General features: G+C 48.3%; 1 protein-coding gene across 3 annotated transcripts in view; it reads left to right on the top strand.

Moving 5' to 3' along the window:
- Positions 1 to 19325, top strand: part of RUSF1 (RUS family member 1) — a 525229-nt gene that overhangs the window by 315414 nt on the left and 190490 nt on the right. For all 3 annotated transcript variants that reach the window (XM_069651622.1, XM_069651621.1, XM_069651620.1), the window contains exons 9-10: positions 2131 to 2201; positions 2347 to 2531. In XM_069651622.1, coding sequence (XP_069507723.1) covers positions 2131 to 2201; positions 2347 to 2531 — 256 coding nt within the window. The remainder of the gene's footprint in view (positions 1 to 2130; positions 2202 to 2346; positions 2532 to 19325) is intronic.

Below are 19325 nucleotides of genomic sequence, written 5' to 3'. Positions count from 1 at the left end.
GTCTAAGGCTGGTTTTTTTAAGAGTAGGCATGGTGGGACGATGAAAAGGAAGCATTGATGAATGCTGTGAGCAATGGTGCTAGGGCTTCTGCGCAGTCCTGGATGAGATTGGCTGGGCAGATATCACCCTTGCAATTGGAAGGTTTTATGTGTTTCAGGAGGGCTAATGCTTCAGTTTCTGAAACATCTTTGAGGGAGAAGAGCGTCTTTTCCTTACTATTGGAGTTTAGTCAGTGAGGTGGGCAGGTGGGAGTTTTTAATTTGCAGCAGGTCTATTTAGTTGACCATTTAGTTGACCATGGCTGTTTGGCGGCTCTTGCACCACACTTCGTCTTTGGTGATGTCTTGGGTGCGGGGGTAGCCAATTGCTTGAATATGGCGACCATTTCTTTAGACTCTGATTTAGCATGTGCAATTCTTGTGTTATAGGATGTAGATTTGGCTATGGTGATGTTTTTTTTATATTGGGCAGCAAGTTTTTTGTAGGCTTCCAAGCTGGAGACCTTGGGTCTGATTGCCACTTGGTAAGCGTAATGCGCTTGAGAGTGTGTAATTCTTGGAGTTCTGATGTGTACCAGGAATTGGTGTGTTTCTTTCCTTTTGCTTTTTTTCTCTCTAGAGGGGCAATGGATTTGATTGCTTTTTTGAACGTTAGATTATATAGCTCTACTAGAGCCAGAGGGTCGTTGGAGAATGGCGACTTGAGGGCAGGAGCCTCTAGAAACAGTAGGAGCTTGTCTTTAGTTAGGTCTCGTGCGCTCCTAGCTAGTGCTGGTGGTAAAGGAGTGTTAAGTTTGGTGGTTTTAGTGGCGTTGGGGATGTAGAAGAGTATGAGGTGGTGGTCTGTCCAAGCGCAAGTGGTGTTGGAGCTGATGTCAGCCCTTTTTTAATGTTGCAACACTTGACAAAAGGCTGGAGTTATTTGTGGACATGTTAAATTATTTAAGAAGAAATTAACAGCATTGATATTTGTTTCGATTTGTAACACTAAATCTGTGGTATGAAAAGAGTTGTCAAGATCACTGAAACTTCACTCAAAGTAAAATGTGCACATTTGAGAAAGAAATGCTTGCAATTCAAATTACTTCATAACTTTACAATTTCTTCCCGGCCTTTTGGTGTTGGGGGGGAGAGGGCACAAAACAATTATAAACCAGACATTACAGTATTTTTGTTATCTTTAGAAACCATGACAAATGCTCTAAAAATTATACGAATGTGCACAAATAATGACATGATATGTTTGAGAAAATTACAGTATATTACTTAAACAAATCAGCAACCTGAACAATAGGCCACTTTTGAAGATTCTTCTTTTTTGTCTCGCTTCAAAATATGTTCCCCTTTCTGAGATATTGTTCCCCATCTCAGCTTTTTAGAATTATGAGGTATGAGTATAATGACAATACCTTACAGGATATGCATTTCTTTTTCTGAAAGCTCATGTTAAGTTCAGGAAACGTCTACCTTCTTATCTTCGCCTCATCCTCCATGTGTCTGTGTCCACAGAGAGCGCAAAGCTGGAGTTATTTCTCCTGTATCCCATAATCGGTGCCTGCATACAATAGAAGATCTCTTCTCCCTTAGCCAGTTACATCATTTTGATCCAGATGGCCAGAAGGAAGTAGTGTAGAGAATATGCACTTCTCCCTAGCCCCCTCACACCACAGCCCTGCCTGCCACCCCCATCCTAGCCAAGCCCCATCTGCATGCCCAGGGTGTTCTCTTTACCTCCGTATCGGATGCAGGATGTTTACAGCACTTATCGCATGACGCGTAAACAAAGCAAATTATGCTACTAGAAATGGAATTGTGAGATGTGCCAGTACAGTGATTGCAGGATCCCCTAGTGCATATGAGGGGATTATTGTAAGAAGCCTCTGCCAACTTGCACCACTCTTACTCTATTTTATTCCATCACTTCCTGCCCCTTGCCCTTCCTTCAGTGTTCCTATGCCCAAACATCATACTGTTGTGCTTGCATTTGTTCTCTCTCTCTCTCTCTCTCCCTCTCTTTCACTTCTACGTACACCTCCCGTTCTCAGCCTTTGTCTCTTCCTATGGCATCATCTTTCCTTCCCTTTAACTCCCTTCTCACTTTCTCGCACTCATGCTCCCTTGTCTTTACAGGAAACCCTGGTGAATTTGGCCGGTTTGCTTGTCAGCCTTCTCCTCATCCCTCTGGTCACAGACAATCTTCAGTGAGTAAAGAAGGGTGCTGTTTGCTGTCTAATGGCTATGAGTAGGTGGTTTGGTGGCATTGCCTGGTTAGTGATGTTTGCTGGTCTCTACTGTGATTAACTGGCTGGTTTTGATTTTCTGTTATGCTCTTTCTTTCCCCTTCAGACTTGTCTATTTCCTCTTTTTCGTATTCACTTCCCTCCATCTCTATGCCAACTTCCGGGCAGTTAGAGGTATCGTCATGGATACGCTGAACCAGTCACGACTAGCTATCCTCGTGCAACACTTCTTGCGGGATGGGTGGGTCTTGACACCTTCGGCAGCCAATCCAGAGGAGCCGCTATTTCCAGGTAAGAGTTCAAGAACTAGTGTGCAGCAGCATTTCTCTGGATTCTTAGAAGTTACCTACAATTGCAGGAAGGAAATAAAGCTACCTTTTGCGCAGTTAAGGCATGATGTTACCACCTGATAAAAACAGGACATGAGTTTGATCAGTATTCCATTTTTGGGGGTTCTTTTTAGTGCAGGGGTCCCCAACCTTTTGTTAGCAATGAGCAACATTTCTGTGTCAGATATAATGGTGAGCAACTTCAGTACTTTGGTGTAATTTATCAACATTCAGTCAGTGGTAAAATGATTGGAACAAATCATAACTGTACTAAGCTCAATACTGCTAATACCACTGTTAATTAATAGTAATTAACAGTAGTCTCATCCAGGTGTAATCCTAGTCCAGACAATTCATAAGGCCTCAAACATCATTTGAAATTAAATTAGTATAGAAATACAATCTTTAGTAAATTTCGTGGCAACCAGTGCATTTCTAGGCATAGGCCAGCAAAATTATTAAAAATTGCAGAGTGTAACAAAATATTTGAGTCCTTGGAGTTCTCACCCAGGAACTTTTCAAGCAAATTAATAGCAAATGTTTTTTAAGCACGTTTCAACAGTAGCATTTACTCCAAAATATAAAGGTTAATTTTGGTGCTGCCCCACCTATCCTTCCAATGGTATTGTCGGGATATTTAGGGACAAATTGTGCATTTTTAGGAGAACAGGATGAGTAACACTGGACAGAATATGGTACAATTTAAAGATCATTTCAACCAGGCTTTGTGTGAGGGCAGGGTTATCCACTTAGGAAATCTAGTGGAAAAGTGTGCTTTTTAAAGCACTCAATGTCTGTTACATTCAAGACAAGTGATTAGGAATAAATACAATTTTTCTGATGGATTTGGGTACTCTGTGCCCCAAGCAATCTCCTGGGAAATATAGTTGTGGTGCATTTTAAAGCTTGCTAGTGGGCCAGTAACATTGTTCACAAATTAGAACTTTTGAAGACCACTTTACACAAGGGGTGGATTTCTTTCCTTCATATCGTACACATTATATGTGTATGGTTGTATACCTCACTTGATAAGTCTACTCCCTTGACATGGGGTCAGCCTGCAGCCATTCATCGATCAAGGTTGATGAATTTATTACATTACATTGGGTAACTGCCCTTTTTAAAGAATTTAGAAGCGGGACGAATCTAGTAAGAAATGCTATACTAAAGTAAAAATAATTTCGAGGGGATTGGGTCCTCCGACGTATTCCATATCTATGACATGTAATCACCACAGCTGTGCTGCTTCGGAAACTTTTTTCGGCGTCTGCGTCCTGCGTCGATGACGTCGATGCGCCGTCGTCGAGGACCTCCTCCGACGTCCCACGTCATCCGATGTGATAAGTAGGACGCACGACGCCCGTAGCCTCAGTTCCGTTTTTTCAGCGAACATGTTGCTTCGTGTTTCTCGGTTTAAACTCCTCGACTCTTTGGAGTTCTGTTCTTCTTGGTTCTTCGAACCTGTTCGTTTTGTGAAAATCCTTCAGAAGATGTCTTCTACTTCGTCTTCGACCCCGCGTCCGGGTTTCAAGAAGTGCGGGGTGTGTGGGTCCAAGATGTCGGTGACGGACTCGCACGACGCCTGCCTCTGGTGCATCGGGGAGGCCCACGACACGGATGACTGTATCGACTGCCAGTCGCTCACGTCCAAAGCCTTACGCGAATGTAAGAAGAAGTTGTCGGTAGGTCGGGTGTCCAAGCCCCGGAAGTCGAAGTCTGCGGGGCTTTCGACGGATGATTCGAGGGGTGACTCTCCGTGTCATCGTCGGAAGTCTCGTGGGTCTCCTTCTAGGAGTCGGTCTTGCCACTCCTCAGCCTCTTCGAGGCATTCTCGGAAGCGCCGACACCGGTCGTCTTCCAGGTCCTCTTCGGAGGACTCTGCCCGGCACGTCGCTTACCCCTCCAGCCGTGCGACGCCGGAGGAATGGGCTTCCTTCGGGAAGAGGATGCTGGCGATTCTTGAGTCGCAGGGTACTCAGCCGTCTGCGCCCCCGAGTGGGGTCTGTCGTGTGAGGTCGAGAGACACCGCTCGCAAGAGTGGTCGGCACGAGTCACGGGAGAGGTCCCGTTCGGACAAGGGGACTCGTTCTCGACGTACCCGTTCCAGGTCCCGGTCCTCGACGCGTTCGAGACCGTGTGCACCTGTGAGATCTTCGAAGAAGGCATCGACGTCTGGGGCGTCGAGGGCGTCGACAGGCTTTCTCGAGGCTCTGGCTCTGAGGAAGTCATCGATGCCGTCGACGCTCAGGTCGTCGAGGGACACGCTCGGGGCTCCGGCCTCGAGGGCTGTGTCGACGCCGCCGATTCTGGAGGCGCTGCATCTGACGTCGACGCCGATTTCCTCGACGTCAACGCCGATCCTCTCGGCGCCGATGCCGGTTCTCTCGACGCCATTGACGCCTTTCGTGTCGGAGGTACCCTGTGGCACGGGTGGACCCCCTAGGAAGGCTCTGGTTAAGAGCAAGCACTCTAGGGTGCCTTATTTTCGCCACCTGGACTATATTTCAGAGGCGGATGAGGATTCAGATGGCCTGGTTCCTAGTCAGGTTCCGGATGAAATTGTCTCGGGCCATAGTCAGTTTGACGAGTTGAGACAGTCACTGCATGATGCCAGTGGACTGGACAACTCTCCGGAGGTGGAGTTTTGTAGGCCTGAGCCTGGCTCTCATGCTGATTCCTCGTACCGGCGCCTTATGGCTAGGGTTTCTGAGTACTTGGGATGGTCTGCTCCCCCAGGGGATTTTGTGTAGGATGATCTGACGGACATCCTTGATGTTGGTCCCCCAACTGACCTGGTTCTGCCGTTCCATATGGCTTTACAGAGAAGGGTGGCGGCGGCTTGGACTGCTCCGGAGAGTCTCCCGGCGGTGGGCAGATCCTTGTGGCGAAAATACCGTCCAGCCAGTGGCGACCCCTGCTACTTGACCAGGCACCCCACTCCGGAGAGTTTGGTGGTGCAGGCGGCCACGGCCCCGGCGAAGCAGGCGTCGTACCCTACCATCCCTCCTGATAGGGACGACAAACGTTTTGATGGCTGGGCGAAGAAAGTGTTTTCTTCTGGTGGTATGGCGCTTCAGGCGGCCAACTCCATTTGTGCCTTGTCGCGTTTCACGCACACTCTGTGGAACTGTGTTGCGTTAGCGGCTGAATATATTCCCGAAGGGGACGAATGGGATGGTTTCCTTGCTATGGTCCAGGATGGTAAGGATGCTATGTGTGAGTCCGTTCAGTCGGGTTTGGACTTAGCTGAATGCGTCAGTAGGTCCATGGCGGCGAGCACCGTGATACGCAGGTTTGCGTGGTTGCGGAAGTCGGGGTTTGCTCCGGATGTGCAGTCCCGGCTCCTCAACATGCCCTTTCACGGTGAGCACCTTTTTGGCAGCAAGGCTGACGAGAGCCTTGAGAGGTTGCAGACCTCGAAAGCTGCAGCGAAGTCGTTGGGCGCTGCAGTTCGCCAACCTCTGCCTTTTCGTCCTAGGGGACAGCAGTGGAGGGGTGGTTCCTTTCGCTATTACTCGTCCTTCAGTAAAGCGAGAGGAGCTGGCAGTCAAAGAGGCCAACGCAGGGGTACCAGAGGTGGACGACAGGGTACCCGTGGTGCCAAGGCCGCTCGGGCAGTTGCCTCTTTGCCCTCAGGTAACGCCGCAGCCGCTCCCACTCAGTCATGAGGCCATGTCTCATGGTTCGCCGGTTGGGGGAAGGCTGGCGCAGCATCTTGTAGAGTGGCAAGCCATTACTTCAGATGTGTGGGTTCTGGAGATCATAACCCACGGCTACTGTCTTCCCTTTCGGCACAGGCCTCACGACAATCCACCGGGGAACCTCTCTTTGCGGTGTCCGGATCCGCTCCTTGCGCAGGAAATTCAAGCCCTGCTGGAGAAAGGCGCCATAGAACTGGTGCCTGTAGCGGAGAGGAACAAGGGATGGTATTCCCCTTATTTTTTGATTTCCAAGAAAGACGGGGGATTGAGACCCATCATGGACTTGCGCGGTTTGAACAAACTCCTCAGGAAGGACAAGTTCAAGATGGTTACTCTCTCTCAAGTCCTCCAGGCCCTTCAGCTTCAGGACTGGTTGGTGTCACTTGACCTCAAGGATGCTTACTTCCATGTGCCGATCCATCCCAAGCACAAGAAGTACCTGAGGTTCGCGGTTGGCGACTCGCACTTTCAGTTTCGGGTCCTGCCGTTCGGATTGACCTCCGCCCCGAGGGTTTTCACCAAGCTCATGGTGGTGGTGGCAGCGCATCTCAGGCAAGGGGGGATTCACGTCTACCCCTACCTGGACGATTGGTTGATCAGGGGGAGCTCTCCCGAGCAAGTCCTGGATCATCTATCGGTCACCTGTCGCTCCCTTCACAGGCTGGGCTTCTCCCTCAATTTAAAGAAGTCCCATTTGACGCCAACACAGCGGCTCCAGTACATCGGAGCAGTGCTCGACACTTCCCTGGGGCAGTGTTTTCCTCCCCAGGTGAGGGCTCTTCAAATTCAGCAGATGGTGCACAAGTTTCAGCATGCCCAGACGCTCCCAGCGTTCGAGTTCTTGAGGTTGCTCGGCCTCATGGCATCCTGCATTCTTCTGGTGCTAGAGGCTCGCCTGTGGATGAGATCTTTGCAGTGGGCACTCAAGACGCAATGGTCGCAGTCCTCCGGCAGGATGTCGGACTCGATTCAGGTGCCGTCCTCGGTCGCCCGGGATCTTCTGTGGTGGGCCGTCGAAGGCAACTTGATGAAGGGGGCTCCATTTTGGCTTCCCTGGCCGGAGGTGACGATCGTGACGGATGCATCCCTCACGGGATGGGGAGCTCATGCCAACGGGCTGACAGTCAGCGGTCGTTGGTCTCCGTCGGAGTCCAGACTCCATATCAATCTGTTGGAGCTGAGGGCCGTCAGGCTAGCCCTGAAGGCTTTTCTGCCGTCTGTGCGAGGGAAGAATGTCCTGATCCTGACGGACAACACAGTGGCCATGCACTACCTCAACAAAAAGGGGGGGGGGCAGGGTCACTTCCTCTGTGCAGGGAGGCGATGCAGCTCGAGTTCTGGGCCATCCAGCAGAAAGTTTCGATCTCGGCAGTTCATCTGGCCGGAGCCGAAAACGTGACGGCGGACGCTCTGAGCAGGCAGAGCGCGATCTCTCACGAGTGGGAGTTGGCTCAGGAGATTCTCCTGGAGATCTTCGTCCTTTGGGGGTCCCCTCAAGTGGATCTCTTCGCCTCCAGTGTCAACCGGAAGTGCGAAAGGTTTTGCTCGCGGGAATTTCCTCCAAAAGGAGCCTTAGGAGACGCGTTCGTGGTGGAGTGGTTATTCCCGCTGCTGTACGCGTTTCCTCCAGTCCCCGTCATCCCGCAAGTGCTGCGGAGGTTACGGAAGTTCGGTTCCCGGATGATCCTCATTGCTCCGGCGTGGGCTCGGAGGACGTGGTACCCGGACCTTCTCGACTTGTCCATCTGCCCTCCACGTTGTCTTCCCTACCGAGACGATTTGCTCTCACGGGAGGGGGGTCAGGTTCTCCATCCAGAGGTCAGATCCCTCAACCTTCACGCTTGGCTTCTGAGAGGTTGAGGTATAAGGATTGGGACCTCCCTGAAGACGTGATGGAGGTGTTGCTTTCGGCCCGGAGGCCAGCAACAAAGTCTTTGTACCGTTGCCGTTGGCGTAAGTTCTGCGACTGGTGCAGAGTTCAGAATGTGGATCCTTTTGCATGTGACATCCCCATGGTTCTGTCCTTTTTACTTTCTTTGGCCCACAGGGGCTTGCAAGTGGGTACCATTAAAGGTTACCTGGCGGCGCTGTCCGTCTTTAAGCGCTCGTCTGAAGAGTGTTCTTACTTTAAAATCCCTTTAATTTCACAGTTTCTGAAAGGGCTCACTAATGTGTTCCCTCCGTCACCTTTCCTGGTGCCTGGTTGGGATTTAAACCTTGTTCTTAGGTTTCTTATGGGTGCTCCGTTTGAGCCTTTACATTCTTGCCCTTTGAGGCTGTTAACTCTGAAAACTGTGTTTTTAGTTGCGGTTACTTCCGCTCGCAGAGTGAGTGAGTTACAGGCACTTTCAGTTAAGCCTCCCTTCACTGTATTTCACAAGGACAGGGTTGTCCTTCGTGTTCGTCCTTCTTTTCTTCCGAAGGTAGTGTCGGAATTTCATTTGGCCCAGAAGGTTGTTCTTCCGGCATTCTATCCTCCTCCGCATCCTGGTAAGGAAGAGGAGAGGCTCCATAGGCTTGATCCTAGGAGAGCTTTAAGCTTTTATGTTTCATGCATGTCCCGGGTCAGAGTGGACGATCAACTCTTTATTGGTTACGCTGGGAAGCGTTTGGGGCAAGCTGTGACGAAACAGACTTTGTCTCGCTGGATTATTTTAGCCATCTCGGGGTGTTACCGTTTGGCGGGTAAGGACCCACCGGCTGGCTTTCGGGCCCATTCTACCAGGGGTGTGGCTGCATCTACTGCACTGCAGAGGGGTGTTCCTATTCGCAACATCTGTGATGCAGCCACCTGGGCTTCAGTACATACATTTGTACGTCACTATTCCCTCGATTCCCTCCGAGGGCAGGATCTGGCCTTTGGCAAGGCGGTCCTTTGCTCTGCTATTTGATTGGCTATTCTAAATTTTGATTCTAAATTCTTTCCCTCCTCCTTGCTCTGGTACTGCTTTGGGAGTCTGTCATAGATATGGAATACGTTGGAGGACCCAATCCCCTCGAAGAACATGTTACTTTCTTACCTGGTAACGTTCTTTCGATGGGATGGTCCGACGACGTATTCCATATCGCTCCCGCCCTGCCTTCCCCGCTGCAGAATTTCTTTTGCGATTGCAGCTTACGTTCCGCATGGCTTTGTGTCTGACTGGCAGTTGACTTATGTCACACGTTCTGGGGGAAAAAACTACAACTGAGGCTACCGGCGTCGTGCGTCCTACTTATCACATCGGATGACGTCGGACGTCGGAGGAGGTCCTCGACGACGGCGCATCGACGTCATCGACGCAGGACGCAGACGCCGAAAAATGTTTCCGAAGCAGCACAGCTGTGGTGATTACATGTCATAGATCTGGAATACGTCGTCGGACCATCCCATCGAAAGAACGTTACCAGGTAAGAAAGTAACTTGTACTACTATGTCACAAAGAAATTATTTTCAGTAACTTAAGTGAATTGTTATTGGTAACTATTCTAATTAATTGTGCACAATTTGGAACTCATTCCCCTTAATAACCCATTAGTCACATGCCAGATAACCAAAGCATCATGCAATGTGAATTTTCCCACCAGGCACTGCAATATAAGTAATATGTAACATTTGTGCAAATTATGATGCATGGGGCCCGCAAACACAAACTTCATATGTAAAGAGATTGGCATAAGCAAATTGTTTAAGAAGGAAAGTTTGAGCATGCATGCCACTTATTTGGTCAATGGGCAGGTACCAGCTGTATAAAGGCACAGACTTGGCAATTGTCACCAGAATTTGGTTCGATTATTCTTCCCATTAATACACTTCCGTACTGGAAAGAAGAATCAGAAAATGAAAATGTCTTCACAAAGATTATGCAATTAGTATGGACATTTTGGACCAAAAAAGTGCATTTTGGCATCAAATGCAAATCATACATGTATAAAAGAAGCGTATTGGAACTTGACAGTTGGGCATTCAAGTCACTTATTTTCTTACTTGTTTTCATACTATTCGGCAGCTAAACCCTTTACTGTCTACCTGAGTGCAGCAGGGGAAGCTCAGATGTCAGCAACATTATCTTCATAGATTCTGTACTTGATCCAGCCAGCGATTAACCTCATAGTGTACCACAGCTCCAAGTGGCATAGAAATGTTAAAGTACTAAGAAAGGGATTGTCTCAATAAGGGGGAGGGGTTTCAGTGGTGCGTCATTTTTTACTCCGGATTACAGAGCAATACAATGGGTAGTACAATGGGTAGTCACATGGATGATCAGCCCAGCCTAGGTTCTTTGCTTCTGGTTCTCTTCAATCACTTGGGACGACAATCTCATCTTTCTATAACCACCCCCTTGCTCCCTGTACTCATCTGGCCTGCCCACCACTCTACTGATGCCCCCACAGCTGATGCTTCAACAATTAACAGTATGTCAGGCTTGTCAAATAGAGCAGGCTGATTAGCTAGCCTTACGACGCATTTCTGACTCGGGGTACACTGTCATTGATGTCTCATCCCTGAATGTCCTTCTTAGCCTCCACACAATGGCCCAGAGCAACTGGTGAGCAACATTTTAGGGTCAGGAGAGCAACATGTTGCTCGCGAGCTACACATGGGGGATCATTGTTTTAGTGACTCAGTGATTCCTCTGAACACTTTCATGATTTTGCTTTCTTGAATAGTTTCTGCTGTCACGGGAGCTTCTTCTGAAGTCCCCCTGCAGCTCCTATTCCGTTCTGGTGTGCTGCGCCTTATAGCCCATATGGCCACCATGGCCACCACAGCAGTTCTCCCTATAAAGGCTCTATGTAGAGCCTACCAAGGCAACCATTGTGTGACTGCTGTCTGGTTTGGGTTGTATTATGAGGCTCTCACAGATGTCGCAATCCACAATTTGTGTATCGGTGTGCGTAAGTTTATGGAGTGTGGCTGGCCAACCTGATAGGATGAGGCCAACACTTTGAAAGGTGCACGTTTGTGGGTTGGCGTTGTTTTAACTTTATTTGTTTTGCCATCTGAAAGGATGAGGGCCTAAAGAAATCCCACCAAGGTTTTAAGCTGTAGATAATCACAGAGCATGCAACGTTATGCACCCCTCCCATTTCCAATCACCCCCACATTTGAACGGCTTTGGTGAAAAGAGTCCTTATAAATACACCTGCCCCCATCTGTGACTGTGATGATCAACCTCTATCCTACCCCGTTCAAATTCTCTGCTAACAAATAACAGATAGCGGATATTGTGAAGCGGTTTCACACACCCAAAAGAGATGTTGTGCCGTCATGCCAGGAAATATCACATGAAAAAAATGTCAACTCCAAGCAAAGGAAGACTTTGATCTTGCAGCTGACTGTATTTTAAAGACTGAACACAAAAAGAAATTCACAGTTGTTTTGTGTCAGCTTTAAAGTGCTAAAATATGACATGTTCCCTCCTATCCCCCATTGCAAGTTGATCCCTTCCTCACCCCGAACCTCTTCCGCTAGTTATATTGTTAATCAGGGTGGGTTTAACCAGCCTCCCCACCCCCCGGACCGATTTATTGTCCACCCGGCACTCTCTCTCTCTCTCTCTCTCTCTCTCTCTCTCTCTCTCTCTCTCTCTCTCTCTCTCTCTCTCTCTATCTGCATCTTTTTCTCTTTCTCTCTTCCTCTTTTTCTTTCTCTCATCCTCTCTTTCTCTCCCTCTCTCCTCTCTTTCTCTTTCTCTCCCTATTCCTCTTTCTTTTGATTTCTTTCACTCTCACTCTCTTTACCTCTACCTCATGTAAACCCCGCTCTGGCATATCAGAAGTGTGGGTGGGTGGGTGTGTAAGGGTGCTTGTATAACGTCAGGATAGCCCATGGGTTCACCTACAGGATAATAGACTCAGTGGACCGCGTCACTTCATGCAAGACTTTAAGGACTAGGACTGCAGATGCAGTTCATATGAGAAGCCTGTGCTCCATGATTAGGGTGGTGTGTTGGGGGTAGCCAGCAGATCCTCAATAGCTGGGTCCAGCCTCACATCATGGGTGGCGTCATGTGGCCTCCTTAGCGGACCCAACCATCCCAGAAGGCATAGGCAGGGGACTTTGTCACAGGCACCTCTGAGGGCTCTGTTGCTGACATACTAGTTTTACTCCTGGTGGTCCTGCTGAGCCTCTCTGCCTCTACCATGCTGGGAATTATTGAATGCATGCCTCCCCCTCGCTGATGGCCTCCAGTGTTGTAGCCTCTGGTGCCCTCCTGACGAGTAGGTAAAGAGGAAAGTCTTGAGGAGCTTTCAGAATTTAAGAAAGTCCTGTTCAAGATGGAGGGGGGAGGCTGTTCCAAAGAAGGGAGCCAGCTGAGGAAAGAGATCAGCCCCTGCCATCTATTTAGTGAAACGCTTTATACACAAAGAGTTGGTGCCAGAGGAGCGCAGAGGTCTAGAGTGGGTATATTAAGTAAGAGAGAGTTGCAGATGGAGTGGTCCCCAGCCACACACAGCCTTGTGGATGATACAGCGAGATTTGAATTTAATCTGTGAAGCAACTGGGAGCCAGTGAAGACTTTTTAGGGCACGAGAGATGCAGTCGCGGGGCTTGAAACCAAGGAGAAGTCTTGCTGGCCTATTCTGTATTAGCTGGAGGGGTCGCAGAGTGGAAGAAGTTATATTCAGGAGGAGGCTATTGCAATAGTCAAGCCTAGAGAGAACCAGGGCTCGGGTAACATTGAGCTTCTGGGGGAAGGTGAGAAAAGGTAGAATTGCTTTAAGAAGGAATAGCTGAAAGTGGGACTTCTTGGCAATGTCCTGGATGTGAGGGAGGGAGTAGAGAGAGGTGTTGAAGATGACTCCAAGGTTTCTGGCTTCAGAAGAGGGAACAGGGAGAGAGCCCATGGAAAAAGGCCAGAGTGACAGGAAGAAGACGGGAGCAGGGGTCCCGATGGGAAGAATGTCCATTTTGCTGGCATTGAGGCAGGGGTCATTGGAAGTGCACCAGGCCTGGATGGCAGAAAGGCAGTCGGAGATGATGGAAGGTGCAAGAGTGTCAGCAAGAAGTATGAAGAAGAGTTGTGTGTCAGCATAACACTGGAAGCTGGGGGAGAAGGAGGACATGAGGAGTGCTAGCTGAGTAAGGTAGATGTTAAAGAGCCAAGGTGAGGGGATACAGCCCTGGGGGACACCACAGGTGGAGAAGGAAGTAGGAGAGCAGAACGTGCCCAGGATGACTTGGGAAGAGCGGTCAATTAGGAAGGAGGTCAGCCAGTCCAGAGCCTGCTCCGAGATACCAAGGGTGTCGTGGAGCCATTGTATGAGGATGATTGGTGGATCGTGTTAAATGCAGCGGAGAGATCAAGAAGGATGAGGACAGCTCGGGAGTTGGAGTCAAGGGATGCAAGCAGTTCTTCACAGGTGTTCAGAAGAGCAGTTTCCGTGCCTCTGGATGCGTGGAATCCAGATTGATGGTTGTGGAGACAACCAACAAGTTCAGTTTAAGAGTTGAGTTGGGACAGGGCCAATATTTCCAGCAGTTTCCCCAGGAATGGGGTGATGGCGATAGGGTGGTAGTTTGCATATGGTGGTCAGTCATAATTTCGAAAGACAATAATGTGGAAACAATAATATCGAAAAAAAATATCTTTTTTAAAAAGTTTTTTATTATATATTTATTTTGGGGTCCGGGAATAAAAAAAAAAATGGGTAGAACAAAAAAAAAATTCAAATAGGGAGGTTGGGGGGGAACCCCCCATTTCGAATAAAAAACGTAATTAAAAAAAAATTCGACTTCTTTTTTTTTCGATATTTTTTTTCTCGATATTTTGACTCGAAATTATCACTATAAACCTGCTGGACAGGAAGTGTCAACTGATGTTTTTTTCAGGAGGGGGCGCACAAGGGCGTGGTTGAGGTAGGAGGGGAAAGAACCAGTAGCAAAGGAGTGGTTACAGGGATCAGCAAGTGCAGGGGCAAGAGAGCCAATGTTGTCCTTGATGGTTCTGGATGAGCAAGGGGAAATCTGTTTGGAAGAGACCTCCATGGAGCGGACAACTCTGGTGACTTCATCAGGTGAGACAAGGGTGAATGAGGAGAAGGAGGAGGGTGAGTGGCCAGGGAGGAAAGGGGGTGAGGAATGGGTTAGGAGAGTGAGTAATAAAGCTGTTGAGGATATCCTGGGTTTTGGTGGTGAAGTGAGTGGCGAGTGTGTTGCAGAGTGCCTGAGAAGGAATGGGGGAGGAGGATACTCCGGAAGGGTTGGCTAGTTCCCTGCAGATTTTGAAATGTTCACCCATATTGTTGGATGTGCCAGATACCCATACCTGAATGTGGGCCCTTTTTCTTGGCACGGATAGAGAGTGTATATTGCCTTTGGAGCAGGCGGCAGGCCAGTTTGTCAGAAGGTGTGCCTGAGGTTTGCCACTTCCATTCCGCAGCTGTGCACTTTTGTTTCAGGGCTGCAAGTACAGAGTCGTACCTGGTGTTGCTCTTAGAGGCGGGTTTCAAGTGGATCCTCATGACTGGGGCAAGAATGTGAAGAGGTTTGCTGATGGACAGGTGGAAGTCGTTGAGAGCAGTGTCGGTGGTAGAGTCTGAGTTGGGAGTGCAAGGGGGGATAATGGGGGAAGTGAAGGCAGCAGCTGACACTCGTTTCATAGGACTGATGTTCGTGAACAAGGTTGGCAGGGCTTTTGGAGGTGTGGTCACAAGGCCAAAGGGATCTAGGTGGGAAGAGAGAAAAGAGTGGTCTGACCAGGAGAGAGAGTTGACCAGAGGAGATGAGCAAGCGAGAGAGGTCTGAATGGATGAGGGCATCCAGTGTGTCCTGCAGAGTGGGTTGGACTAGAAAGGAGAATGGAGAGGGATAGAGACGTGCAGAAGTCAATGAAAAGAGTGGATGCTGTGCCAGGGGACTCCAATCGGATTTTAGTCACCCAGGAGGAGCAGGTTGGAGGAAGTTGAAAGTAAGGAGGAACAGAAATCAACCCATTCAAAGAGGAACAGGAAGATAGCACCTGGAGACCGGTAAATGGTAGCAATGGTCAGGGTGGAGGAGGGAGAGATAACCAACTTGCATACCAGGCTCTCAAAGGAAGAGTAGAGCTGAGTGGGTAGGATGGTTTTACGAACTAATAGGGAAGCCCCTAGCGTGTTCAGTGTGGGTTTGGGGCAAAGTACAAAGTAAACAAAAAGGAAAATAACTCGCACTGTAGGTTGACATAGAAATTATACTTAACTTTCCAAACCAATTCTGCTCCTAAAGAGTCAGAAAATAGGAAAGTACCAGAAAAAACAACTGGAGCGATATTGACCTTGAATTTTAATGAAACAAGAAGGAAATTGGTTAAAATACCCAATATACAATAAAGTGAAAAATAGTTACAGACAATTCAATAAAGGATTTTTTGTACGTAGATTGTACAGGCACATAACCAGTGAATTAAACAGAATTGTAAAAGTAAACGGTTAAAACATATACAGAGAGAACTTTGTTCAAAGCATGGACAAAATCACATTTAGCATACAAATTGCAAAGACTAGTGTAGTCTCGGGTGTAAAAAAGAGTAGGTACAAGGAAAACAAATTGTTAGGGAAAAAGCCAATAATACAATGATAGAAAAGTTTCTGTATTAGACTTAGTATTTTGTATTTATACAGTATTTTAAGACTGGTTTCTATCCTTTGTGTGTATTCATGATCAAAATATGATCATGTTTTGTGGAGCTGCCTACGTGCCAGTATTTAAACTGAAAGTAAGTAGTAATACGTACAGAAACGCTAGTTCTTACGATTTTTAATATGCACAGTACTGAAGGCACATTTCGGCTATTGCCATCTTTCTTGGCATGGATTGAAGAGCCTTCCTCAGGGCAAATTGGATCTAAATAGAATCCAAGAAGACAAAAAATGGGAGGGGAAAGGCAGGTATATAAGGTCAGTAAATGCAATAAATGCAGTCAACCCAGTTTGTCAACAGTACTTCCTACTAAGTTTGAAACATTGTTGGAGAATGATAGTACTGCTAGCAGAAGCAAAGGTGAAGGGACTGCAAAGTACTCACCCAGTATGTGGCACAGGGATGTGCAGACTTGTCAGCCTTAACGATTTGCAGGTGGCAGAAAACTTCTCCCCCCTGGAGCTGCGAGGAATGAGTCTCCGAATGCTAAACCCGAATCACTGGAATATCCAAAAATGGATGAGCTGTTTTTGGAAAAAATTATAATGAATAAATTTGCAAGGTAAATTGTGGGAAGAAGTGGGTTAAAAAGAAGGCAAGACAAAGTGTCATGCGGGAAGGGTTAACGGTTGCCGAGCTCGAAACTCGGGACAGGAGATTTGTAAAGGGGGCAGATAACGCTATAACGCACCTAGCCAAGAAACTGGCGGTGTCATAGTGAAAAAGGAATTCATACCGAGGTACTGGTGTCTTGGAAATGAATACACCAAACCGCTGGCGACTGGGAAACTCCCTAAATTTGGAGGTCGCTGGGCAGGATGCCCCAAGCGGTGACAGAGTTCATACTAAGTGAAGGGGGACGCCGCCTTGGCTCACACTCCCGCTCGCCTCTGTGGGCGACGAAATGTCTGTAAATACAAGACAGACATGAGGTGACGAAACCTTAGTAACGGTGGACTAGATTCACACTGCAAACAATTGCGATCTAACGTGTAGAAGGGCACTTACTGAAGTTTCACTGAATACAAGTGAGTTAAGGTCCAGGAAGCACCGGAGAGAAAGTTGCCGGGCCGACGCAGCACCGTGTTCGAAAGCGTCTGGTAGTCAAGGAAACCCTTGATGTTGGGTAGGATGGAACAAGGAACCCACTCACAGAAGATTAAGGCAACCCCAATGCCAGCACAGTGAGTTAGGAGGGAGTCAAAAGGGGTGACTGAGCTGGCATTGAACCATGTCTCAGTAAGAGTGAGAATGTCAAGGTCTGTTTCATCAAGAAGGAGGCAGATGTCAGCAGAGTGTTGGTTGGCTGAGCGGGCGTTAAGAGTCGCCATGTGGAGACGGTCTCTGCCTTTGAAGGTTTTCTGAGGTGGAGTACAGGGGCAAGGTACGTCAGTCAGAGGGGGGAAGCAGGGGGAGAGGCGGGAGAAGGAAGAAAGTTAATGAGGAATAGTAGGATCCGGTCAAAGAGAAGGAGGTTGGCTTGAGGACCCTGAACCAGGATAGTGCCAGTGTGGTAGACATTAATGATGCAGCGAGATGAGAAGAAGCCGGCCAAGAGACTTCCCACTTGGTGCTACCATTAATGTGAGAGGATGTGAAAGGGGAGAGAGTAGAGATGAGAAGTCCATTGGTCTGAAGAGGGGACAGAGAAGGGAATATCAGTGAAGATCTCTCTGGAGGATGCACAGACATAGGAAGGCCAGGATTTGCACCCAGGATGTCTTCCTTGTGCTTTTTTCATCCAGATTTCGTGAGAGAAGGAGAATAGGGGATAGTGTAGCAGTTAGGAAAGATTGGAGGGATGGTGAGTGCCATCTCGGTGGCAGAGATATAGATGAGAGAAGGAAAAAGAAAAAGGGGGGCTGCACAGCACAGTCCAGGCACTTACTCACAGGCAGCCTAGTGGTTACAGAGGGCACAAATACAAATGCAGAGCAATAGGTGGGGGTGCAGGATTCAATTTTCAAGACTGAATACAATTCAGTGCACGCAGGGATTTGAGATGTAAAGCACACCCACCTAGATTCGATTGTATAAAAAAGAATACAATGCAGTGCACAACAAGAAACCACAAAAAAAGAATAGAATGCATTGCACACAGCGATGCGAGAGGAAAAGGAGAAATACACTGTGACATTAAATTACCAATTGAAGAGCACAGAGTGCAGTGATGAAAAGTAGAGGTCAGGGGAGAAGGCAGAATCGGAATGGTACAATTACAGTTAAGGTTATAGCTGGAGGAGGCAATAGGACTGTTCAGCCATCACTCAGATTAGCGCAGAAAGGGGGGTTAGGGGTACAGTGGTCCAAGTTCATGCAGGAGCAGAAACTTCACACGAGGATGCAGCTCTGTTTGTGTTTGAGCAATGAGGTGGGGGCCCATCTGACCCCAGCCAGGCCCGGACAGGTTCAGACAGGGCCTAGGTGTGGTCCTTTGTTGGAGGGCAGGTTTCCGGCTGCCGGCAACTCCGATTGTCTGATGATGAGGAGGCAGCCAATTACAATGGGGTCAGCAGTCTGGGGTGAGAGGCAACTCTGTCCTAGGACATGGCGGCCATCTTGGAGAGAGTGCATTTCTGGCCTGAAGATTGGCAAATGACCACAGAAAAGCTACAACATCTTCACGTTGCAGTCATCTTCTTGTTCTCCTTTTGCTCACTGAACCGGACGTGGGAGCTTCCTGCTACCTCACTGGACTGTGTGGCACGCTGATGCTTTGCTAAATCTTCTGCTCCATTGTTGGTCCCTGTACCTTGCACTCCTGCAGCAGTTCTCCGTCATGGGAGCTTTCTGCTTCCCTGAATGTTTGTCCTCCACTGAGGCACCTGGGTCTTATTGTTTATGGTCACTGGTGTGCTTCCGGTTGCTGATGTTAGTGTACCCTCATATTGGGACGCTTGGAAGAGGTCCTCCTTCATCATGTGCTTCTGGTCCTGGCACCTTCTGGGACACTGTAATCGAAACTACAGTCCCAAACTGTCACCTACCCAGACTGTCAGATACAAGATAGTCCAGTATGTTCGCGGAGCCAGTGGGAGGTGCAAGCAGGAGAAGGCACAACTAGGCACTCAATACACCACTATTTTCCCAATGAAGTGAGGACTGACCTCCCTGTAATTTAGCAACTAGTTGTACAGGAAGGAGGCCAGGAGAACCTCCCTGAATGGCACAAGGACATACAGAAATAAAGGTTGCAGGAGCCCCCTGACAGTACAAGGATGCACACTAAGCTCAACAGCACAGGTTCCCACGACAGAAGGTTCAGGTAGGTACAGCGGCAGATTGATTACAGCTGAGTGGTGGCTCCAAGTCCAAAGCTACAGAAAATGGGTTTAAAGACAGTCAAAACTATATTAATTTCACAAGCTTCCGAGAGAACTAAGAGGCCATGTCAGGAGGCAGGGTGGGTCCGTACACTTCTAGCACAAAGGAGAATGGGGTATTTAGG

This window comes from Ambystoma mexicanum, chromosome 3p (assembly GCF_040938575.1).
Source record: "Ambystoma mexicanum isolate Mex_15411 chromosome 3p, UKY_AmexF1_1, whole genome shotgun sequence".
Lineage (NCBI taxonomy): Eukaryota > Metazoa > Chordata > Amphibia > Caudata > Ambystomatidae > Ambystoma > Ambystoma mexicanum.
Note: the sequence above shows the minus strand (reverse complement) of the source record. Positions and strands in the feature narration are given on the sequence as shown.